The following is a 24,755-nucleotide window of genomic DNA, read 5'->3' as shown; positions in this document are numbered from 1 at the left end:
ATTTAGCCCACCCGTGTTCCAGTCATCTCTTTATAAAGGATTTTCGAATGTCAAGCCATAGAAAACAGAATGTAGGGAATGACACTAACGAAAATGTTGGACCTATTGATGATCATATAAATCAATTAAAAGCTTATCGTAACCTACTATTACTATTATTATTATAATAATTGAAATCAGGGGCTTGGGGAGGGGGCAAGACTCGAACTCATGCCCTAATAGATGGATCGATCCCATACAAGCAACGTGATTGTCATTCAATCAACAACTCACTTATTATCGTAACCTATTATCAGATGAGCTCGGCTTACATAATTTCATCATCAGCTTAATCCTATAAGCTTTAACTTCTTTGTTATAAATTTGGGAAAAATCCTGGTGGGTTAAACATAGAATATATAACACCAAAGTTTATTTTTCTTAAGAAAGAAAAGAAACAGCAGCTAAAAAAAAATATCATCTTGATTTTACCTATAAATAATTCATTTGCAAAAGACTCTTTTTTTTAATACCACATAGAATTATATTTACAATTGAAATTAAATATTGGGCATATATATGACAAACCCAATTGATTGTCAACCAAACCAAATCTCATTCATCATGCGCAAAAGACTTGGTCTAATTAACGACCTTCAAATGAAAGTGAAACAGCTTTAAGACAGTAAATAAGTGGGAACAATCGACTATCAAATCATAGTAAATTTTGAAAAAAAGGTAATAAATGTGAAAACTATTCACACACAATAGTAAATATGCCGTGACAAACTCCAGCTTAGCAATTAATATATTGTCATACCTAGACATTAGATTTAGGATTCGATATCTCTCTCCACCCGATGAATAAAAGACATTATTAAATAATAATCTAATGTTGTTCTTTCTTTCTTTTGAAGTGGTCAAAATTTTGTTTTTCAGTATTTGGTGGACAATTTAGACAATAGCATTAATGGTAATATTAATTATGATGACGTAAATGCTGATAAAAAATGGCTACAGATATGGTGCATGGAATGCGGGTTATGTTTGCTTGTACTTCTATTGATAAACATTTATGTTACTGAAATTATTGTGGTAAATTATGTGTAGGGGTACTATGAAGAGAATTTCACATTTAAAACAAGATTAAAAATGGAAATTTAATACAATTTTCTACAATGTTAAAGACTTTGTTTTTAATACTACATAGAATTATATTTATGGTTGGAATCGAACATTGGACATATATAATATCTTATGTCGTGGATCACATGTGAGTTTGCATTTTCGAACTTTGAATTTGATACATTAAACTTTTTGGCCTTTAATAATTGGTCGGATGTAATAATAATCACCTTTTTTTTTAAAGAAATACTAGTACTAAAAGGTCAAAAAGTCTAAAGACACAATTATAGAAATAGAATCAACATGTAATGTGTTGACCCTGCACCTAATCTCTTCTCTTCTCATCTCCACATTTTCCTTCACTTTCACTCCCATTAAACTTTTCCCAGAAAAAAAAGAAGAAAAGGAAACCAGTTGGAAAATGAAAACACCCCACCACCACCACCAACCATCCCTTTCCGACTAAAATTTCAGTCTTCACTTTCTTGTCTTAATATCACCACAACAAAGAAGACCTAGACATACACTCATTGTTTGTTTATTTTTGTATTTTACTGAATATTGTTGTATACTAGTGTTTTGATAGTTTGGGAGGCGATGGGATCGTCGCTTTCCAACTTGACGGAGGGCTCGAATGGTTCGGCTATGGGTCCTGGTTTAGGGGACATACCAGAGGGATGCGTTGCCTGCGTTTTCACGTACCTGACGCCGCCGGAAATTTGCAATTTGGCCCGATTGAATCGTGCGTTTCGCGGTGCTGCATCTTCCGATTCTGTCTGGGAGACTAAGTTGCCTGCTAATTACCAGGATCTGCTCGATTTGCTGCCCCCTGAGCGGTACCTCAACCTTTCCAAGAAGGACCTATATTCCATCCTCTCCCGCCCAGTTCCGTTCGACGATGGCAATAAGGTATTTGCATATCAGTGAGTTCAAGTCATTATGTATGGCTCGTAATGTTTAATAATTGAAATTAGGATTTTAGGTTATTTTTTGGAAATTTGGGGGTTAGGGTTTTGGCCTTGTCTATTTGGAATATGCTGATTTTTATCTCGCTCTGGGTTTTCTGGTATTTGATATCGAGTGTTGATGTTCTGCCAGGAGGTTTGGCTGGACAAAGTGACTGGCAGGGTATGCATGGCAATATCTGCCAAGGCAATGGCAATAACTGGGATCGAAGATCGAAGATATTGGAATTGGGTTCCTACGGAAGAATCTAGGTTGGTTGTTTGTCCTCCACTGTTGACGTACATGTCTTATTTTTTTGGGTGTGATAAAAGCTTATTAAAGAACTTTGTTTTTTGGTAAGTCTTATTAAAGAACTCAATAATGTGTTTTCTGCATTATTGTTCTAAATCCTCAAGTTTTATCAAATGGCATTAATTGTTTCTTCCTTTAGTATCTTCTAGGTGGTTATGTGTTGATTAAGTAATGCGATCGAGCAATGAAGCATCGAGTTGTCTCAGGTACTGTGATTGAGCCGTTACACATGTCGATGGTGGATGAAGAAGAAGAACTTGTTTGAGCATTGTAGCTCCTTTGAGAGCAGAGGGTTTATTAATGCATCTCACTAATAAATATGCTAATTTTTAGGGATGTATTCAGGCTCTGTACAGAGGCTTGAGCCATTACACATATGTCGCATCTCTCTGCACAACACTTTTAGTGTATTTTCCTTGGTCTCGATGCTACACCTTGAGTTTCATGTATAAATGCCTTGAGGTTTGTCTGTTTGGTAGAAACATCTTCATCTGGAAGATCATATTTTCTTGCAAGTTATTGAGATTCCAAACTTAGCATTTCCTCGTCTGATTTGGAATATGCTTTGCCATACCTCCAGTTGGCACAATGTAGTCCTCTTCAAGTTTTAAGGCAAAATTTGTGAACTAGACTCGAGTGTTTTTGGGATGCATAGCCTTTTAACTAGATTTATAATACGAAAGAATCATGCTCTAAATCAAGTTTGTTTTTCTTTTCTCTTGAGATGTTCTTGAGAGGAAGCGGGAGAGGGAGACAAGAATAACTTTCTTTTTCCAATGTCATGTTTGCACCTGAGGCCAGCGTAGACTGCTGCACTAAACTAGGAATTTTAATCTATGTTCAAGTATTCAATTTAGGACTTTACATAATGTTACACCAATTCAATTCGTTTGATTGTTTCTCAAAATATCATTTTCCCCAATCTTTCTTGATATGAACCAAGAAAGAACACATTTGACTTTGCACTTTGAACTAGAGCTGAAATTGTTCTGGACTGATGTGGTCCATATCACTCTACCAGCCGTCATTGCGGCTTGCTCATTTACACCTTTTTACTTAGTATCTATAGCCGATGCTCCAGTGTTGGGCCTTCTTTTTTGTTAGTTTTTTTTTTCCTTATATGATTTTTGTAAAGAAAAAACCACCTGGGGAGCGGTAATGATGACCGAATGACTATGTCATCATGAAAAGTAAGCTTCTCACAGATGGTAAAACCTTTTTCATTATAATTGTAACCCCCCCCCTTCTCTTCTTCCTCTTTTTGGTTGAATAATAACTATTACTCTGTGACAATTGTATGTTAGCTTATCCCTGTGCCCAATTCATGTTGTTTTCTTGGATTGTGAGTCGTTGTTCTTTAATCAATTTAGGTTTTATCTCTTACATGAAAGAGGGGGTACAAAGTGTAGGTTTTAGCTTATCAAACCACCAACATCTAGGAATCTGACTTTGCTGTTAATCTGTTGTGCTCATTCTTTATTATTGTGGAACGATGTTTCACATTCTAATAATGCATTTCCTGTGTCACTTTGCAGATTTCATGTCATCGCATATTTGCAGCAAATATGGTGGTTTGAAGTAGATGGAGTTGTAAGATTTCGTCTTCCTGCTGATATCTATACATTGTCATTCAGGCTTCACCTTGGACGGTTTTCCAAAAGACTTGGACGACGTGTGTGCAACTATGAGCATGCCCATGGTTGGGATATAAAGCCTGTACAATTTGAGTTGTCTACTTCTGATGGTCAGCAAGCATTATGTGAGTGCTGCTTGGATGACATGGGGGAGGATGTTGTGATTGGAGGCCATAAACGCGGATGCTGGATTGAGTATAAGGTTGGCGAGTTCATTGTCACTGACTCAGAAGTTGCAACTGAAGTGAGATTTTCCATGAAACAGATTGATTGCACTCACTCCAAAGGTGGGCTATGTGTAGATTCTGTATTTATCATACCTAGTGACCTGAAAGAGCATAGAAAAAAAGGAGTTTGGAACTAGCCAGGAACACGACGTGGATGATGTTTGATAGTGATTTAGTGATCCCTGCATTTTGTAGTTGGGGTTTATTATACAACTTCCTACTGATGGTATTTCATATTTTGGAGTATTCTAGTTGAGTAGGCACGTCAGAATGGTTGTGATTTTCTCTGCTGTGTATTTGATCCATTTTTGTCTCTCTTATACATATCTGTCGATGAAGATGACATCAAAAGAAAAAAAAATATGTTTTCTCATGTCTGGGCTGGCTGTCATTATTTTTTTGTTAGTTTGAGAGTGACAAGAAATATTTTCTCCCTTGTATTTATCCATATTACGGGAGAACATTTGTCCTATCACTAGAAATCGAGTTCTCCCCTTGTTTTATTGTGTTGTCACATTGACCAGAAGTTTGTATTTCCTTTGAAGTTTTGATTGCTGATTTCATTTGTTTTTCTTAATTCATAAGCCATTTTTTTTGCCTTTTTTATAAGGTTAATCATTAACAGATCGTCTGTTACTACTCCCCAGAATGGGAAGCTTATAGCTTTTAATTAGTAGAGCTGCTAAAGAACCCATCACATTTATGTGCCTTTTTTATAAGGCAATTGTTAATTGCCTTCAACCTGGATTCCATGGCTTCCCATTAATAACTAGAGAGTGGTCCACTTTCACCGCGCGCTGCACTCTACCCACGACCATAAATCTGCTAATGCGAACAAGAAACCCTGGAAAAACTGGCTTCTAATCCTCCATATATGCTTGAAGATTCAAAGGGCTCGCCGTCTGCCTACTTCTTCTATAGTGGACCACCATATAAAGTACTTGTGAATTCAGGGGCGGCCAGAGCCTCAAATCTTTTTTATCAGTCCATCATGGCCCCCCTAATCTATGTTATGACGACTAAATAGTTCTTTATAATGACCTTATCTTCAAGAGCTGTCCTCTTACACACTGTATTGGTCATGTTTGGCACTGAAATATATTGACTTGTTTGCTGGGCCAATGATAGCCTTACTGTTCAATTCAACAACAGTCTAAAGAAGCTGTGGCTTTAGAGTTTGAAGAATGGTCCACACTTACTCTAAATTGGGCCCATAGATGGGTCCATATGTCTAATGTTTAGAGAGGGGGTATATAAGTTTTGGTCACTCAAAAATATGACCCAGTTTAACTCGGTTATTGAATTTTCAAACGTTCAACTCGGGAATCAAAAGTTGAAAAAGTGTATCAATATGAACACACGGACTATCAATATGAACACGCAGATAAATTTCTCATTGTTCGAATACATTTCTTAGTTTAATTTTTATCACATCACTGAGTTTATTGCCCTAATAGTGAAAAATCTGCCTATGTGTGTAAATTGCAACAGTTTTCAACTTTCGATTTCCAAATTGGGACATTTGAAAATTCGATTACCAAGTTGACATGGTCATATTTTTTAATGATCAAAAGATGCATTATCCAAATATTCCAAGATTTACATGAAACATAATTACCTCATACTGCTACATTCATTAGTAAAACACTGCTCTCTTATTCAAGCAATGGAATTGAATGCTATTATGGTAAATTAAGCTCATGTTCTCATAGATAGAACAGTGCAATTTTAGCAAAAAGAAGGTCAGCAGCTTGACTGTAAAATCAAAATGGCTTCCAATTCTCTAGGGTTCTGCCTCTTCTCACCTAGATAAATTATCCTTCTATTGCCATTTAAAGGAAATTAAGCACGAGACTCTGAAATAACATAATTTCCATGTACTGTAAACACTGCATATGTCAGTGTCTTACTGCACATCACATCTCTGAGATACTAACCTTGTAGTCTCTCGATTGTGCAACCAGTTTCTTTATAATCAATGCAGATCAGAAAGAACACATTTCCCATTTCAAAGATCACACAAGTAATTGAAGCATGCAGTGACCTCTCTGTCTCATCTCTTTCACTCTTTTGGGCTCAAGACGCACTGTACATGTGAAAATCTAATATCACTTGTTTTCTTTACAGGCCATAGATGACAGGCCTGACCACCCTATACTGTATACACCCCCTAATTAACTGCAATTCAAGCAAAACCCAAGTCACCATTTTTAACACAGACACTTCAGCTTTCTATAGTCTCCGTCACTGACTATTAAGTAAGTGATGCAGAGACTTTTTTCTTCCTTCTTTGCTTTTCTCTCTGTCCTTTTTTTGGCCTCAGCAGAGAGAGTCAGTTTTTTTTTTTTCATATAGATGAAGCTAAGCAGACTTTATTTGGGACCAGATAGAGACATTTGATTCCAGTCTTTTTTTTCCTCCTCTTCCATTAATGTCTCTATGCTCACAACCGACAACATCTCCTCTATATTTAAACTTTCTTGTGCCCCAAAAGTGAAGTATAGACAATCCTCACAATTACAGTCAGTCAGTTTGTTGTTTTCTTTAACCTTCTCAGTCTCTCAAGTAGTAATTTTCACTTCATCCAAGAAGAGAGACTGAGAGTTAGAGAAGAAGCTGACATGCCACGCCTCTCTCGAGCCTTATAGTCTAAGACCCATCATCATTCTCTCATAGACTCAAGTACTAGATCCTTCTATCCCCAATCACATTGTGAGATTTGATTTGAGAAGATACAGAGTCACTGATATGGACTGGAATGCTAACTTGAGAGCTTTTGTTCCTCGACCAGAGTCTTCCTTCAACTTCCTTTACAACCACAACTATGAACAATTTCCAGGTAGACTTCAACAGTTAATAATAGTGAAACAGAATCTTTTATGGCTTTTCATGCAAACAATGAAGTGACTAGTTCTTATAAGTACTGGCATTGTGAATTAATGCTATATTTTGCTTCTATTTTCAGGCATGAAGGTGAATGTTGTTCATCCAGGAATGGCTGCAGAGATGTCACATGGTTTCGTGCCTGGTATGGACAAGAACGATATGAAGTATGGAAATCAAGAAAAGAAGAAGAGATTGACAAATGAACAGTTAGAGTCACTGGAGAGCTGTTTTCAAGAGGACATAAAGTTAGAACCTGATAGAAAGATGAAGCTTTCGCGCGACCTCGGGCTCCAGCCTCGCCAAATTGCTGTCTGGTTTCAGAACAGACGCGCTAGGTGGAAGGCAAAGCAGCTCGAGCGCCTATATGACACGCTTAAACAAGAGTTTGATGTCATTTCTAGAGAGAAACAGAAGCTTCAACAGGAGGTTTGCCGTGTTAACAAAGTTGATGATACCTTCCAAATTATTATTTTTAATTTGTTTTGGAGAAATTGATAGCAACGTGAACATGTGTTTGTAGGTTATGAAACTGAAAGCTATATTGAGAAAGCAAGTGTCGCAGACAACGGATATAACTGGGGAAGAGGCAGTTGAGAGCACATCTGTGGGCATTCGCAGCTCAAGCAAGACACACAGCAGCACAAGTAAGCAGCAGAATATTGCAGAGTACAAGTATACTTACAGTGCTGATGAGTATAACCCAGTTACGCCATGGAGTACTACTGTCCAGCTACCATCTTATCCATAGAAGGATATATATTATGTAGTAATATGATCAAGCTAGGTTAACAACTTCAGTTTAGTACATCTTAAGAAGATTCAGCTTTTTAATAATTAGCTCAGTAAGATTGGTAATCTTGTATCTCAGTAAAAGTTTGGAGTTGTTGTTGGCTAGTCATGGGCTACTTTAATTTCTTCTTTTTTGGCATTTTTGCTTCTCTTTTTAGGTATTTTTAGTATCAATACCACATCCTTCCTTACGGCTCTCTTTAAGGAAAAGTGTCCTACCAATTTATCAAGGGTGGCTAAATTAATTATTTTACCTTTACTATATATGAATTGTGGGAAAATGAAAAAAAGATCATGACGCATACTTTTTAAACACACAAGGGAACTACAATGGGATGCCGGTGCTCAGCTCAGCTGAGTGTGGGGTTCGTATCTGCGGGCAATATATTTGCGTATATTTGTGAGTGTGTATTGTTACATTATATGTACTATAAAAATAAGTAAACTGTAATGGGTTAATTCATGGCTTTGTCTTTTAACTGAAAGACCAAGAGCTAATTATCGAGACTTTGATTATCCGGACACATACTTTGTGAAAGGTGTGAAAGGTTCATGCAGGTTTGTTGTGAAAGACAACAAGATCAATCAAGTTGGTAAAATTATGTTTCAAGAAAAAAAAAGGTTGGTAAAGATAAAACATCCGGCACATCAAGATCGGCGAAGGGGCCGATCTGGTCCATCACAATAAAGCGAGTCCATCCTGAAAGGTTTAGACTTATATGTCCCTCGTAAATAAATTTCTCAATTATAATTTTATTACCACGATTATTGGTCTGAGTAAGATACGACTTATTTAAAATAAATTGAATGAGCAATTCAGAAAATAAAAATAAAAATCTCTGCAGTATTTCATCTACTCTATGGGTGCAAATTTCCAGTTCTGGGTCATTGAGATTCTTGAGTAATACAGATTAATATTTAAGGATAGATATTACCTCTCTTTCTCTTTTCAAAGAAAAAATGGAAATGATTGAAGTTTTTCTATTTGGAATCGTCTTAGGTCTAAGTCTAATTGCTATTACTTTGGCTGGGCTATTCGTAACTGCATATTTACAATATAGACGTGGTGATTATGTATAAATTAGAGAAATTAATTACACACATATTGATTATAGGACTAATTTTTTTAAAACTGGAAAAAATCTCAAGTACCAGTTATACACTAAAGACCGTAAAGAAATCACACTCCCCAGCTTCAATAGTGACTTCTGTACCAAATTTATCAGTACACAATGCAATAAGAAATATAAATGGATGTTAGTCCAACATTAAACCACGACTCCAGGGAACATCTTCATATAAACAAGTGTACCATCTCAAATAGCCTGGCCTGGTTATCACCATGACTTGGGCATTCGGTTCATCGCCATGAACAGTGAATAGCAGTGAACTAAAACAAGAGGACACAAGTACAAGGCAAAAGTTCAGAGAGAGAGAGAGAGAGATGCCATCCATGACCATTAGCATAACCTGTAAGTCCGATGATGTAGATTGGTGTCCATCAATAGGATAACTAACAAGACACAAAATAAACAAAAATTCAGAAAACAACTTGGCCGACAAGGCCAATCAATCCATACACAAATAAATCCTCAAATTGAACAACAACCATTTCTTTCTATCTATTACCCAACTTGGGAAGGAAAGAATAAAATTTAAGTTCAGCGCTTTCCACCTCCACCACCAAGCTTAGCACCCTTTGGGGCGGCACCTCTGGGAACATTACTCTTGCCCTGCGCTTTCTGTGACTTTGACGTTACCTCAGCCTTCTTAGCCTTCTTCTCATCTTTAGTTTTCTTGATCCTCTCCTTGATTTCACTGCAAAACACAGGCATTAATGAGCCGAACTTCCAAAGATCCCACAAATTGCAAGCAAATTTATGCATGCGCAATAAAAAGTTTCAGAACATGACAACCCCGAATTCAAGCATTTAGATCAACCTTGCAAGACACATTGGATAACAATTCCATAACATGCTACACATCTGTAAATACCATATAACGATGCATGAAAGCTGAAATGATACTAATAAAAGCAGGGCAAACAATAACTTGCTACATAAGAAAAACACACCGGAGAGCAGCTTCCCTCGCAGCATCACGAACTTCAGGCTTCTCTGCTCTTTTCTTTTGGATAACTTCCAAGGTAGCTCCTACAATAGACCTAGAGTAAGGCTTCTTGGTGGCACGTCTCCTCTTCTTTACAGCTTCTTGGGCAATATCCTGTGCTTGTCAATATAAAAGGCTCAATTAGTCACAAATACTAAACCACCCAACTCTACAGGAAGTTTAAAAAAAACTCGATTGGTCTGGACTCTGGAACAATCTGGCATTTTAGATGTCTGATACTAATAGATACAGAATCTTAACATAGGTTTCAATCCACAGTTCACCCAAAAAAATACGCAAAATCAAAGCAAACTCACTTTCTTATGTTGTTTCCTGTACATGGCTGTCCATGTAAGCTTTGAAGGCTTCAACCGATTATGAAAGTACCTCTTGCACTTTGAGTTGGCAAACAGGAACACCTACACGAATAAAAAAACAAGCACATCCTAAGAATCAGCAGAACACTAGATAGAAACTAAAAATTGAGGTGGACCAGGGAAATGAAAGGGTAATCAAAACATTTTGTGCACTTGCTTGGATATTTCAATTAGATCCATATGAAGTTTACCTGTGAATCAGAACGAATAAATCTGATGCCTCTCCCTGGGTATATCTTGGCTCCACTGAAGCGGCAGAGTTCAGTCCTGAAGTTCAAAAATTAAATATAAATTTTATATTGAAAATTTTACTTCTTCATGCAGTTCTCTATGTTTCAATCATGAGTTAGAAATACAGATTTATTGCAACGAGTCAAAAGACTAGAAGGAAAATTTGAACACATTGTCAGGGCTCCCCAGGAAGAAAATGGAAAACACTCTTTCCCATTGTTGGTCACAAATCTTCTAGACTAGCGATTAAGCCATATAAATTCAACAGCTAGTTTGGCAGTTCAATGCTCCTTGAGCCATGCCAGGCTGCATGCAAAACTCCAATGCTCCTGGACCTTATTTAATGCTTGTAAACAAGGTCGTAGCAACACAATAAACCATCCCCATTTTCCCCCAAGATGCAAAAAAAAATCTAAGATTAATTTCAATGCTTCACATCATAATTCGAAGTCCCATTTAAATTGCCGAATATCCTTCCTACAAACGTACTCAGACTGTTGCTGCAGAATTATTATATAATCAAAGCTGTATTCCATTATTCCTTTCAACCTACATTTCTAAGGTAAAATCGAAGTTTATTAACAACTCAATACCGCAATCCTTACCACAAACAAACACTTCAACTTCAAACTCGTTGTTCATCCTCTCACAATCGTTCACAATACAAAATCACAATTTCTTTAATCATGATATTTCATCCCTAACTAAATCAATAACACAAAGAGGGATCAAATGCTTCAATAAAATTACAAGAAAATAAGGAGTTCATAAAGAACTTCACTAATCATCTTAGAACCATTCAACAAGTGCGCAAAATCTACGGAAATGTTCCATCAAACATCTATAGACACAAATAACATATTATCAGATCTAGATGCTGACAGACATCTCCTGAAGCCACTCAATAGAAAGTGAAGTCACATACGCGAATCAGAAAAAAGGACGTATTTCTGTGATTAGTTAGCAAGTATATGAGCATAAATGGAGAGAATAGGAAACGTACTTGAGAACCATGGCTGCTTCTGTTGTGCCGCTGTATAGCTCTTACCTCGTAAAAGAACCCTAGAAGGCAATACCCTAGAAGGCAATATCATTTTAATAGGACTTGGTGTGTTATAGTTTAGGCAAATGGGCCTTCTAATGGGCGATAAATACGAAAAGTTACCTGTCCAAAGCCCATTTAAAACCCATAACGGCCCAACATGTGGTCTCTGGACCGGTAAAAGGAACGAATTTTAACCCAATATAAGACACCAAACGGGCAAACAGAGACAACATTATTTTGCAGGCCCAAGGAGCACAATAAAAACTGGCCCATTTGGGGCGATCTTATGTACAATTATGATAAGCCAGAAGCCCATATAGAAAACAAAATTACAAAATCTTTTTCCACGATTTTGTTTGTCTCATCTATCCTAAATGTTGAGATGGATGTAAACCATTTCCTACAGATCACGTGGGACATATAGGAGATAACTGAATAAAAAAATCCTGAGATGATTAACATTTTCGAATCCATTTTATTGTCACTCTATCAGTCCACTGCGTGACATCTTTTCAATGAAAATCAAAATCATGGACTTGTCTCGGGACAACACCAACAAAAAAACATTCCATAAAACCCAGACTCTAGTCAATAATTGAATTCGCTAGAAACTTTCTTCTCCATTCATCCAGATTACGGCGGATCCCACATGATCCCCATCCATCCTCCATGTGAGCTAGCTACTAAATAATCCTTCATGCAAAACAAAGTGGCTGCGTCGCATATGTTACTTGTTCAGTGTTTTTGTATCTTCTCTTCAGATATGTCGTATTCCTCTCTTTCTTTCATGAAACAGAAAGGAAATGCAGGAAATTATGGAAGAAAATGAACACTCACTATTAGTCTATTACTAATGGAACGAAGATTTGAATACATGGAAAGAATAGCTTCCGGTGGTGGTGTTAGCCAGGAACTAACACACACGATTATTCCACACAATAAAACAAACATCTTTGATGATTTAGTTTGTTTGGATTGGTCAACTGTTCATTGACCCACAAACCCATTTCAATGCCAATCTTAACCAAGAACCTCCCTTGTTCTATTTTTTCCTTTTGTGTTTTGCTTGCCAACAATCATTGGCTACTGCAAAACCCCAAGAATCCCATAAACTCATGTTTATGTATCATGTCAATGCTCTTCTCAATGCCAACGACTCCTGCGAAAAAAAGAATCCGAGTTAGAACTACTCATGAGTTTAACAACTCATGAATTAATGAGCACTGCATAAACATATTTACCCATTGTGATAGCACCAGCAAAGATGACACCAGAGAGGATAAATACAATGAGTGAAGCTCTTCTTAGGATTGTAATGAGCTTTCTTACGAGAAACTGTCCCCAGAAGCCAGCCACAACAGACACTGCCATTAGGTACAAAGCTGAAAATTCAGAAAATCATGCTTTCGGTTAGAACTTAGAATAGATAGATTACTGCCTAATTATCATTCAAAGAGATTACAAATCAAATAAAAAACTTGAAAATGGAGGCAGGGAATTCTACCAAAAGGCACAGGGAACCTCTTGAGGAGATAAAACTCCACCACGGACAAGGATGATGAGTACATCATCACAAATGTTGCTGTGGCACTCGCAACCTGTCCACAAAAGCACAAAATTTTAAAGGGGAGTTCGAATTCTCATGACCGATATTGCTTGAAATCTCATTATTATGTGCCGAGGTTACAGTAACATATATAATCAGAAGTTTCACTATCTCTACATTTTAACAAAATCACCATAAAAACTCAATTTTAACAAAAGAAGAAATGACAGTCATTTAGGAAATAATAGGAGCCTGATTTCTTGCCTGGGGAATGACACCAATCTCAAGGAGTAATGGTCCCAAGATAAATCCCCCACCGGAACCGAGTAGGCCACCAACAGTCCCACCCAAGAGTCCACATAGTGCACAGAAGGCTAGGTGCAGTGGAGTCCAAGCAATGGAAGCCTCACAAATGGATTCTGTATTGCCTGTGCTCATCCTCTTCTTGTGTTCTTTATACAATTTGATTGCCTCATATCCAAATACTCCAAGGGTTATAGGGAACTGACATACAGAACAAAAACCAAATGTTGAGAGACACACCAAAACTAATACAAAGAATATAAATAAGTCCTGTCCATCACGTTCATGTTATTATACATAATTGACGTTACCTGCAAGCAAAAGAGGACCCAATACCATGTACTACAAGCTGCCACATTATTCTGCATAAAAAATGTTATAATCATGAACATGAACATATGTAGCTCCAGATAAATTCTTAAAGCACATGACTCGGGTTCAAATCTTCCTACCTTAATAATCTGAAGAAGCAGAAAGGAAAGCCATACAACGAGCAGTGCCAAAAGCCTTTTCCACCTGAGATTGAAACATAATATTTGCTGGAAGAAAAAAGCTATCTTTAGTTTTCTCGTCAGGGATTTCTCTTAATGTCCCGGAAAATGGTCTATACAATATGAAAAGGGGAGCTTTACTTACCAACTCTGTTTTCTCTTCTCTAGGTACCAATGGTTCATATTCAGTGTCTATCAGAACTGCAAGTTATAAGAGAAGCAGTATGAACAACTCTGTTCACAAACTTACACATATGGAAGTAATCGAGGACTATTTGTCTATAGTTTACTATATTGATTAATTCTTACGCTCGCCACGGGAGTTAACAGTATTTTCTTGTTGCTTGGCCAGTTCCTTCTGCAATATTTTAACAACAATTTGGAATACAAAACTGGTTAATTACCATTAAACTATAATATATAAGCACCTCGCTAGTCAACTTGCCATTCAACTAGTTAATTGATACAGACCTTCATTATTGTCTCATGATTCCACATTTCAAGAGCTTTAAAGAAAGACCTTGATGAGGTACCTAGTCACAAGCAAATCAAACCAATAACAGGACAATTAGTATCATATTTTACCTTAATAATTGAGCAATGGCTAGTAAAAAACCGTTCGACCAATTATTTTAACCAACCTATAAAGAGTATGATAATAAGAACAGTAATGAGCCAGTAAGGAAAGACAACACTCAAGGCAACACCAACGGTGATGCCCAGCATTAGCATGGGCTGGAACAGAAGAGCCAGGTCATAGTCTAAGATGGGAACATCCCTTGATGGATGAGGCACTCTCAGATTATACCACACTGATGATACTGATGCTCCCATAATCATACCTGCAACCACACGGTATCAGTGACAACCTTGCCCCAATTTTCAGACAAAAAAACACAAACCCAAATGAAAAAGAAACAGGGGAAATTTCATCCTTGTAGAAACTAGCAAAAAACATACCGAAATGTTTAAAAAAAAAAGAAGGAAGAGAGAGGGGAGAAAATTTATGGTTTTAACATTTTATCATCCATTTGGAGTACTTTTCTGTTTAAAAAGTAAATCATTGTCTATAAAAAAAAAATCATTGGCATTTTATCACAGAGTCAATGAAAAGCACAATATACAACAAAAAAGGTATGAATTTGATTAATTACATTTAGAAAGAGCAGCAGCAGATTTGGTATCAAACCCAACAATTAAAGTTAGCATGGGAACGAAAATGGCTCCACCACCAACCCCACCAACCGTCCCGCATGCCGACCCAAGAAATCCAATCACCGTCGCCGCCACGAGTTTCCCATTGAACTCCAATTTCTGCGAAGCAAGAAAAAGAAAACCCAGTTCGTAAAAAAAATCAAAATCTTCTCATACACACACAAGACATACAAACATACATATATAAGTATATAACGTGTCACATAGAGACATACGGGCCAAACTTTGTCGCTGCTAGATCCATATGAGGATAGTAAAACCGTCTGATTTGAATACGTTTTGTCACTGACGAATAGCACAGAAAGAACGGCCACAGAGAAACCAGCGAGCAAATAAAGCACGAATCCTCTTGTCGACATATCTACCGTGCTTAGAACAAAAACACGGCAGCAACAGTCACAGCGAAAACAAAAGAGAAGTTGAGAAACAGAAAGCTCTCTGTTTTCCCTCAAGACCCAGTACGTTATGTTCGGCTTCAGAAATCAGAATGCAAGTATGCAACTGGCTTGTGAAAATTTGAGGGGGAGATTGCCTGGTTTAAGGCAAAATAGAATACGTAAACAAATTGTTTTCCCATATAAGACAAGTGATCTACACGTGGCGACATTAGACTGGTTAATATTTTTGACTAAGACTGACTTATTTTGACCCTAATTTTTCTGTTCGGATTCTACTAATTTTAATTTAAACCCTTAAATTGTGCCAATTAAGTTGTCACATTTGCAATAAACCCAATATTGAAGATAATTTCCTTCCTTTTTTGCCTCTAAAATTGTGCAAATTAATGTAATTTCCAATTACTCAGGATTGGGTATTTGGATGCATGTTTTCTTCCTTCTTTGCCCCTAAAAATGTGCCAATTAAGTTGTGGTACTTTTTTTTGAAAAGAAAAGTCCGTATATTATTATTAATCATGTGGCCACAAATCTGTCAATACAACTTTCTTGAGCCAAGAAGGTTCATATAGAGCACTCCACTACATTGGAGTTGAACAATTCAAAGCAAACTTAGCAATGCAATGGGCAACTTTATTGCATTCGCTAGGGCGAAAAATGCATTTGAAGCTGTGAAATAGTTCCCCGTATTGCCAAATATCTCTTATCACATTGCCATCTTCATTCAGCCCACTCTCCTTCGAGTTAATCTTTGCAACTGCACAATTGGAGTCACTTATAATTGTCACATTCTGTAGCTCAGACGCTACGGCCATCATTGCTCCTTCTCTAATAGGCTAATAGCATGCAACTAAGCACTTTCAACAGAAAGGGGTAGGCCTACCTGAGTTGCCGAGGCTGCAAGCATATTACCATTGGAGTTCCGAGCTACACAACCAACACCATACACCGAGTTCCTCTTATCCTAACCGGCCAGCATCAACATTGACATAAACCTCTTCTATAGGGGGAAGGGACCATACCGCAGCCGCAGCAGGAAGAATAGACATTTCTTTTTTCCTGCGACACAAAGCGAAATCCTCCAAAAAAACTCGAAATCCACTCCACTAAACCTTCCTTTAAGGTTTTAATTGGAGTGTTGGATGTAAAGTGAACCCTATATTTTTAATCAATGACTATTTTAATGCCACATAGATTTTGAGAACTTTTGAGGGTCAAATTTTAGGGGTTTTTAACATTATCCTTCATTATGTCGTACTTGCAATAATGAATAAACCCAATATTAATGTAGTTTCCAATTACTCGGGGTTGGTTGCATGGTTCCTTCCTTTTTTGTCCTTTTCCGTTTTTTGTCCCTTCTTTTTCTGTTTCTTTCTTTTTTTGTCCCTTCTTTTTTTTGGATTTTAAACATTTCTACGTACCTAATGCATTCATGTCGACTTAAAGTATATCCCAATTTTGTACAAGTTTAATTGAATTGCATTTTTAAGATATATATATATATATATATATATTTATTTATGAATAAATAGTCATAAAACAAACAAATATATGTGGTGAATTTTCGCTGATGTCATAGACTCATGTAATCAATTCTAAATTTTTGAGATAAATACTTGGTTGGTGATGAGAACGGTATTTAACTTTTGAATTTTAAATTTTAGATGCATATGGAAAAAAAAGATGGCAAGGATGATTGTTGAACCCGACGACTGACAAATGTTCCAAAGAATATATATTATGTATTCATAATCATTCATTGGGAGGACATGAATTGTGAATAAAATTCAAAAGCGTACCACTAATTCAATAATATGTTTGCTGGAATTATATGAAAAAACCTTACTGTTTCCATGTTATAGGTGATAAAAGCTCCTGCAGAATAAATTATCATGTATTTGTTGGCATGCATGGTGTGCGCTATTGCAAGGCTACGATAATATTTTTTTTTAATTCAAAGCAAGATGTCCATTTATTATATTATCATCAAAGAAAGGTACAATATGTAAAACAACCAATTCATAAGAAAAAATACAAACCTTAATACAAATCTATGGACTAAATCGAACCCTGTCAAGACTCTTGTTCCACATTGTTTGGAGAAATCCAATCAATTTGATTCATAAGTAAAGGTACTCTTGCACACAATCAAGGTCTTCCATTTGAGTTTAAATACTATTAAGTGAGATGAACCAAAAATAACAAAATCGTGCGGACCCAATGTAAACACGATAACCATATAACTTGAAGCGGACGATGTGGATTATTTTATAAACCCAAGTATTCGAAAACACGACGGGGGAAGCAACTCAAATTGAGCATGGCCCCATGACCTAACACAGTAACACTAGGTCCTCGTCCGGTGTGCTACAAGAAGCAAGACGAGCACTGGTTTGCTGAAAGTGAAAATTAAAACATATTGAGTTCATATGTAGAATTACCAACATATACTTGAGTTCTGAGTCTTGCGACCACCGAAACAAAGCCAAATCCTTGCTAGATCTAGAGAGATGAGGAGGATGCCAAACGCATTAATTAGCACCAAATTTTGGTGATTTAAAAGCGAAATTAAAGTACCCGATCGAGGAATGCTGGTACATGGATCATCTTCGCTCAGAATCCAGAACAAAAAAGATAAAACCATGAAACATATATAAATAGAAATCATGCAAGAAGAAAACAGAAAATTATCTACATCTACAGATAGAGAGATGAAGACAACCGAGTTAGTAAGGCAAAAAAATTGAAATTGAATACGTTAACATGGACTAGTTTTCCCGAGAATCGTCAATCCCAAGTATGAGAAATATTGTTAGAATTAGTCCTCTGCACAATCATTCTATATATATTACACTCAACATATATATGGACTAATTTTTCCTGATAATCATTAACGCAGTTGTGATAATTAAACATAGTCCAAGTCAACAACTAATGCTAAGAAGCAGAATTCCATTGCTCCTCTAATTCTTTCTCTCTCTCTCTCTCTATGAGTGTTGTTGTACACTTGGAATAAATCTCTACCACACCACACCCCATCCATTAATCCATTTGTCCATTCCTATCAGGGATAATATTATTATAAAAATAGATTTAATCCCATTTTGACAAAACCTAGTGCCGATAATCAATTATAAAGTTTTATCAAAATAGAATTAATGTATCGATTCCAACCATAAGTGTAATTCTATATTTCAAAATTAAAATAAAAAATTAATTCACAAATATCTCTCCAAAACGTCTGCATTATCATTTAACAATTTCCTTCACTATAAATACGCCCATACTTGGCATCACAAATCACACGATTCTCTTTGCTTCTCTCCATCTGCAAGTCAAGATGGCGAGAATTGGAGTTACTCTATGTAGTCTCTTTGTGTTTGCTTTATTAGTTGCTGCTTCATATGCCATTGACGTTTCATACGATGAACGAGCATTGACAATCAATGGAGAAAGGAGGCTTATTGTGTCCGGCTCTATTCACTACCCTCGTAGTACTGCTGAAGTAAATTAATTAAATCCACTTTCATTTTTTTTTTTTGGTTGTTGTTTACACAATATATTATTATGATTGCTTAATTTCGAAATTATTATAAACAGATGTGGCCAGACTTGATTAAGAAAGCCAAAGAGGGTGGTCTCAACACAATTGAGACTTACGTGTTCTGGAATGCACATGAGCCTCTACGTCGTCAGGTTAATTATTTCTTTTCTTTAATGTATTACTCATTAATTAATTAATAGGGGGCTAAAACATGTGATACTAATTTTTTGTTTTGTTATTTTTTAGTATGACTTCTCAGGAAATCTGGATCTTGTTAGATTCCTTAAGACTGTCCATGATGCTGGCATGTATGCTATTCTTCGAATTGGACCATATGTCTGTGCTGAATGGAATTTCGGGTAATTCAAAATATACATTTTTTTTAAAATTTTATGTTATGAGTAATGAATTTTATGGAAAATAATATTAATATTGATGTGAAAATTTTATTTTTGTTTTGCAGAGGATTGCCTGTTTGGTTAACTAACATTCCAGACATGCATCTAAGGACAAACAATGTTGCGTTTAAGGTCTAATTATTTCACACATGACAAGACTTTCATTTTTATTGGATTTTACATACATACATACATATATATATATATATATATTATTGCTTTTCTAACTCTTTTCTTTTATTATTTTGATTTCCAAAATTAGAATGAAATGCAAAATTTCACAACACTCATCGTGGAAACAATGAGACATGAGAAGCTCTTTGCCTCACAAGGAGGACCTATTATCGTAGCTCAGGTTTTTGTGACTTTATAATTACTTCTATATAACAAAAATTTAATTGTTTTAGGCACAGATTTAATTAATTATTTTATTTTTGGCTCTAACAATATATTTTTTCCTCTAATTTTGAATTTAAAAAGATTGAAAATGAATATGGAGATATTGAACGTCCTTTTGGAGACGATGGAAAGAAATATGTAGAATGGTGTGCTAATTTGGCTCAAAGCTACAATGTGGAGGTGCCATGGATCATGTGCCAACAAAATGATGCTCCAGACCCAATGGTATTGGTATTGTTCATGTTTAATTTTATATTTATTTGATAACTCATTTTAACTCATTTGATTTCATTTTTGACTTGCAGATTAACACATGTAATGGTTATTATTGTGACCAATTCACACCCAGTAGAAAGATTCCCAAGATGTGGACCGAGAACTGGACTGGCTGGTTTGTTTACTCTTCTTCTTTATTTTGTTTTATCATAAATATGATCATATATTTGTTAATGATTTTGTGAAAAATCATATTTTTAGGTTTAAGAGTTGGGGCATGAAAGATCCACATAGGACAGCAGAGGATGTTGCCTTTGCAGTTGCTAGATTCTACCAACTTGGTGGTACCCTTCAAAACTACTACATGGTTAGTGTACTAAGTAAATTATGCTTCAAATCACTTTAAAAATTATGATCAAAATAGTATTTTTTTAACAATTAATTAATTAGAGTTTTAACAAGTAATATTGTTTGTTGTTCTTTATTAGTACCATGGTGGGACTAATTTTGGAAGGGTTGCTGGTGGTCCGTACATTTCTACAACATATGACTATAATGCCCCACTTGATGAATATGGTAATAATATCATTTTTAAATTTTAATTTTGCATAATATTTGGAAATTTATTTGGTTTGTATTGTGAATTTTGATGTATATAGGTAATCTGAATCAACCTAAGTGGGGGCATCTTAAGAAGCTTCATGAACTCCTTTATGCCATGGAGAAGACCCTTACTTATGGTGAAAGGAAAGATACTGATTATGGGAATCAGTTGTATGTAAGTTTTAAAATGATTTAAATCTACTTAAAAAAAACTTATAGCTGATTGTATATATGTGTGTGTGTGTGTGTGTGACTATATCTATGGTTTGCAGTCAACTGTTTACAGTTATGAAGGAAAACGAAGTTGTTTCTTTGCAAATGCTGCTAATGAAGATCAAAAACTCACCTTTGAAAACACTGAGTACACTGTTCCTGGTTGGTCTGTTAGCATTCTCCCTGATTGCTTCAAAGAAGTGTATAGCACTGCCAAGGTAATATCATTAGTTTCATGATTCTGTGTATGTTTCTCTCTGTCTCTCTTTCTCTGGGTGTGTGTATGGAGTGATTCTGTGATATGATATGAGCCTGTTTTTTGGGGTATTGGCAGGTTAACACCCAAACATCAGTAATGGTGAAGAGAGGCAATGAAGCTGATGATGAAGAGGAGCCCTATTCATTGAAATGGACATGGAGGCCCGAGCACTTTATGAATCTTAACAGTGCTCTTGCTCATGGAAATGCATTGACTACAACACAACTGTTGGACCAGAAATTCTTCAATGATACTTCTGATTACTTGTGGTACTTGACTAGGTAATGCGCATTTCCTTCCATTTCTAATAGTTTATCGATCGATATCTAATCATCTATGCTATAATGTTCATTTTGGTCATTGTTTCACTGATTTTGTACTGATATGTTGTTTTATGTTAGTTTTGATATGCAAGAAAGCGATCCTCTTTGGGGTCTTGACACAATGCTTCATGTACACACTGATGGCCACATAGTTCATGCTTTTCTAAATGGAAAACATATTGGTAAGTAATGCAGTTTTGTTATTTATCTGAATCCAAAATTTCCTGTTCTGGGTTAACTAACAGGATCTGAATGCAATATCAGGAACAAAATATAGTCCAGATGGTCATAATCATTTTGTGATGGAGACAAAGGCCGACTTGAAGCTTGGAACCAATGAAATAGTTTTGCTTAGTGTCACTGCTGGGTTGGTTGTAAGTACAATTACATTCTCTTCTATTTAAACAAATATATTTAGCAACTCGTGTTTTTGACATTTTTTTTTTCTAGAACTACGGTGCCAAATTTGAAGAGACGAGGACTGGAATTCACGGACCAGTTAGATTGTTTGCTACTACGAATGATGAGGAGATAACCAAGGTGTTAGATAACAGTAACTGGGTTTATCACATTGGCTTACATGGTGAAGAGAAGGGATTATACCTACCTGATACTAATCCAAAACACCATTGGCAATCTGAAAATATGCCATCAAACAGGATGTTTGTTTGGTACAAGGTAATGTATCTGTCTTACCTTATATATGCTTCTCTTGTTTATGTTTTTAAAAGCATCCGCTGATATGAAAATCTAATTGTTTGGTTTCAGACAACCTTCAAGGCTCCATTGGGTACTGATCCAGTTGTGGTGGACCTGTTGGGTTTGGGCAAAGGACATGCTTGGGTGAATGGAAAAAGTATTGGGAGATACTGGCCTAGCTACCTTGCTAGTGAAAATGGATGTGATGACATTCACAAGTGTGATTATCGGGGAGCTTACTGGTCTGAAAAGTGTGTCACCAACTGTGGCAAGTCTTCTCAGCAATATTACCATATTCCAAGAGAGTTTTTGAACGCAGATGATAACGAATTGGTTTTGTTCGAAGAAATGGGAGGAACTCCTCTTCTTGTCAACTTCAAAACTGTTACTGTGGGAAGCATTTGTGCAAATGCTAATGACGGTGCCAATTTGGAATTATCTTGCCAAGGTGATAGAGTTATTTCAGACATCAAGTTTGCAAGCTTTGGTGAACCAACAGGCACTTGTGGTGAATTTGTGAAAGGCACTTGTGAGTCTCCTAATACCTTGTCTGTTCTCAGAAATCTGTGTCTTGGCAAGGGTAGCTGTGCTGTTAATGTCACTGAAGACACTTTTGGCCCAACTGGTTGCAAATGTGGGCAGTATAGGCTCGCTGTCGAAGCCGTTTGTTAGGGATATTTTCTATGATATTAGCTTATGGTTTAGGATATTAGTTTAGGAATTCGTTTTTGTTTTCAGAGTTTAGGAATAAAGCTAGCAGGCTTGTTTTCAGTACTGAAAAATCATTTAATTATTCAATAAAGTCTCATTTTTCTTTTTTTTTTTGGCTGCCCAACACTCTTGCTATCTCTACTCCATCTGCATGCCTCATCATCAGTGGTCAATATACTTCCCATAGCCCCACCATTGCCATCACTATCTCTCCTGCCAGTCTCATTGTTTTTTCAATCTCTCTCGCTCTTACATTTCCTAGAATGCCATGTAAAATTCTATCTCAGCTTAGCACTTGTCTTCTGAATGTATGACAGATGACTTTAACTTAAGGTTTGGTGGAATCTTTCTTATTATGAGGAAAAATAGGCTAAAACATTAGAGATTTCTTCACTGCATTAGATTATAGGGCTGTTTTCTATTCTTTTCCTCATCTTCCTTTCGGTCTAAGTTTGGCTGCTTATTCCAGATTCCAGAATACATTTATCTAGTGTAGTCTTATTAGGGTTCAAGTTGTTAGGAAGTTTATGCTCTGACATCATTGCTTTAGCAAGAAAACAAGAAGGTTGACTTTATTAAACAGCAAGGATTCAAAATGAGGAGATGACAAAGATTATCAGATAAATTCACTATATGTATATGTATATTCTCTGAAACATTAATCATTCAAAATTCTAACTACAAATTGTGATACAGAAATGAGAAAACTACTTGAGGTAAATGGAAGTTTCGACTAACCTGACACCAACAATCTTTACATGAGCACTGACCATGGGAAAGACAATGAAATCCTGAAGCATCCCTTAGCACTATCTCTATTTTGGTGACAAGAGAAACATGTTTCAAAAGTGTATGGCAGTCCCCACATAGAAAGATGTTCTTAACGATCCGAATAGCTCCTGTCCTGGTCATCAAAAGGCCATTGCTTGTTTATCCTCCCTCACCATTTCAAAGCAATGCCACCTCCCAGATGCAGAATACAGATTTGATACCAGTATACATGTAGATGGATCATGTGACTCCATGGCAAGAATATGCTCTACAACCCGTTTTCCAATTGTTTCATGCAATTGGAGTCTACAACTATCAATGAAAGCTCGCCAAACAGAAGAATCTGGCTCAAAAAGGCATTTTACTAATCGTTTCCTCCGCTTCTTCAAGAAGACCCCAGTGTCCCAGAACCCTAATTAACCAAGGCAGAGTAATGCTCCGACATGGGCTCAAAAACCCTACAAGCATAAAAACAAAACCAAAGTTTGCAGTAAGGCGTAAGCTCCAATTAAGAGTATTCCGCAGATGGACGTCTTCCTCAATTTTGAGAACAGAACCATGTACAGCTCAGCAAATCTCAATGTCATTGTGTTTAACTGATTGGCGAAGTGAATAGAAAAACCCATCGATAAGAGAATCGATGTCCTCTACTGAAAAGAGTAACAGAGAGAAGGGGTAAGGAGAGACGGAGGATTTGAGAGGCTAAGCCGGTGGAGCATAGGATTTGGCGATGACGCGTTCTCGATGTAGATAAAGAGGGAGGTTTAGAAGGAGATTGCATTAGTTGTGGTGTGGAAGAGTAGTGAAGGTTGGGTGTTCTTGGAAAGGAAGGAGTAAGAGAGCATAAGCCGGAGAAAGCTATGGCGGTTTGGATAATAGCAGCCATAGACGCATCTACTCAAGCGCCAACTAATCTTTCTTCTCACTCTTCTCGCGATTCCCTTCACTCCTCCACGCGCGTTTTTAAAACTGAAATTGTTAAAAAGTTTTTTTAAATTTTTTTTATTTTA

The 24,755-nt window shown here is 36.5% G+C and overlaps 4 protein-coding genes and 1 pseudogene across 4 annotated transcripts; 3 read left to right on the top strand and 2 right to left on the bottom strand.

Moving 5' to 3' along the window:
• The first annotated feature begins 1,418 nt into the window (after positions 1–1,418).
• Positions 1,419–4,736, top strand: LOC119995321 (F-box protein PP2-A15-like). The gene is made up of 3 exons (XM_038841793.1): positions 1,419–2,013; positions 2,203–2,321; positions 3,897–4,736. Exons 1-3 carry the CDS (start codon positions 1,702–1,704, stop codon positions 4,357–4,359), a joined length of 894 nt encoding a protein of 297 aa, XP_038697721.1. The 5' UTR covers positions 1,419–1,701; the 3' UTR covers positions 4,360–4,736.
• A 2,171-nt stretch (positions 4,737–6,907) lies between these two features.
• On the top strand, positions 6,908–7,928 carry LOC119984813 (homeobox-leucine zipper protein ATHB-22-like). Its single transcript, XM_038828933.1, has 3 exons — positions 6,908–7,061; positions 7,188–7,534; positions 7,629–7,928. The coding sequence occupies exons 1-3, from the start codon at positions 6,971–6,973 to the stop codon at positions 7,854–7,856; spliced, it is 666 nt and encodes a 221-aa protein (XP_038684861.1). The 5' UTR covers positions 6,908–6,970; the 3' UTR covers positions 7,857–7,928.
• A 1,278-nt stretch (positions 7,929–9,206) lies between these two features.
• LOC119989140 (60S ribosomal protein L24) lies at positions 9,207–11,703 on the bottom strand. Its single transcript, XM_038834486.1, has 5 exons — positions 11,618–11,703; positions 10,575–10,650; positions 10,324–10,425; positions 9,972–10,120; positions 9,207–9,715 (listed from the first exon to the last, which is right to left on the bottom strand). Exons 1-5 carry the CDS (start codon positions 11,626–11,628, stop codon positions 9,559–9,561), a joined length of 495 nt encoding a protein of 164 aa, XP_038690414.1. The 5' UTR covers positions 11,629–11,703; the 3' UTR covers positions 9,207–9,558.
• Positions 11,704–12,481: 778 nt separating this feature from the next.
• On the bottom strand, positions 12,482–15,727 carry LOC119995284 (sulfite exporter TauE/SafE family protein 4). The gene is made up of 12 exons (XM_038841740.1): positions 15,430–15,727; positions 15,154–15,313; positions 14,641–14,841; positions 14,471–14,532; positions 14,309–14,357; positions 14,145–14,200; positions 13,961–14,047; positions 13,820–13,870; positions 13,470–13,709; positions 13,164–13,257; positions 12,901–13,041; positions 12,482–12,818 (listed from the first exon to the last, which is right to left on the bottom strand). Exons 1-12 carry the CDS (start codon positions 15,571–15,573, stop codon positions 12,736–12,738), a joined length of 1,368 nt encoding a protein of 455 aa, XP_038697668.1. The 5' UTR covers positions 15,574–15,727; the 3' UTR covers positions 12,482–12,735.
• A 3,205-nt stretch (positions 15,728–18,932) lies between these two features.
• Positions 18,933–22,995, top strand: LOC119995331 (annotated as a pseudogene).
• Positions 22,996–24,755: the final 1,760 nt, after the last annotated feature.

Source organism: Tripterygium wilfordii, chromosome 3 (assembly GCF_013401445.1).
Source record: "Tripterygium wilfordii isolate XIE 37 chromosome 3, ASM1340144v1, whole genome shotgun sequence".
NCBI lineage: Eukaryota > Viridiplantae > Streptophyta > Magnoliopsida > Celastrales > Celastraceae > Tripterygium > Tripterygium wilfordii.
Note: the sequence above shows the minus strand (reverse complement) of the source record. Positions and strands in the feature narration are given on the sequence as shown.

Excerpts from the sequence above, each read along its gene's own strand:
- LOC119995321 (XM_038841793.1), top strand. The coding sequence starts at position 1,702 with ATGGGATCGTCGCTTTCCAACTTGACGGAGGGCTCGAATGGTTCGGCT. Across the intron at positions 2,014-2,202 it reads CGTTCGACGATGGCAATAAG|GAGGTTTGGCTGGACAAAGT; the intron begins GTATTTGCATAT and ends ATGTTCTGCCAG. Across the intron at positions 2,322-3,896 it reads GTTCCTACGGAAGAATCTAG|ATTTCATGTCATCGCATATT; the intron begins GTTGGTTGTTTG and ends GTCACTTTGCAG.
- LOC119984813 (XM_038828933.1), top strand. The coding sequence starts at position 6,971 with ATGGACTGGAATGCTAACTTGAGAGCTTTTGTTCCTCGACCAGAGTCT. Across the intron at positions 7,062-7,187 it reads CAACTATGAACAATTTCCAG|GCATGAAGGTGAATGTTGTT; the intron begins GTAGACTTCAAC and ends TTCTATTTTCAG. Across the intron at positions 7,535-7,628 it reads AACAGAAGCTTCAACAGGAG|GTTATGAAACTGAAAGCTAT; the intron begins GTTTGCCGTGTT and ends ATGTGTTTGTAG.
- LOC119989140 (XM_038834486.1), bottom strand. Across the intron at positions 10,121-10,323 it reads ACAGGAAACAACATAAGAAA|GATATTGCCCAAGAAGCTGT; the intron begins GTGAGTTTGCTT and ends TGACAAGCACAG. Across the intron at positions 9,716-9,971 it reads GCGAGGGAAGCTGCTCTCCG|TGAAATCAAGGAGAGGATCA; the intron begins GTGTGTTTTTCT and ends TGTGTTTTGCAG.
- LOC119995284 (XM_038841740.1), bottom strand. The coding sequence starts at position 15,573 with ATGTCGACAAGAGGATTCGTGCTTTATTTGCTCGCTGGTTTCTCTGTG. Across the intron at positions 15,314-15,429 it reads GCAGCGACAAAGTTTGGCCC|AAATTGGAGTTCAATGGGAA; the intron begins GTATGTCTCTAT and ends CTTGCTTCGCAG. Across the intron at positions 14,533-14,640 it reads TATTATCATACTCTTTATAG|GTACCTCATCAAGGTCTTTC; the intron begins GTTGGTTAAAAT and ends GCTTGTGACTAG.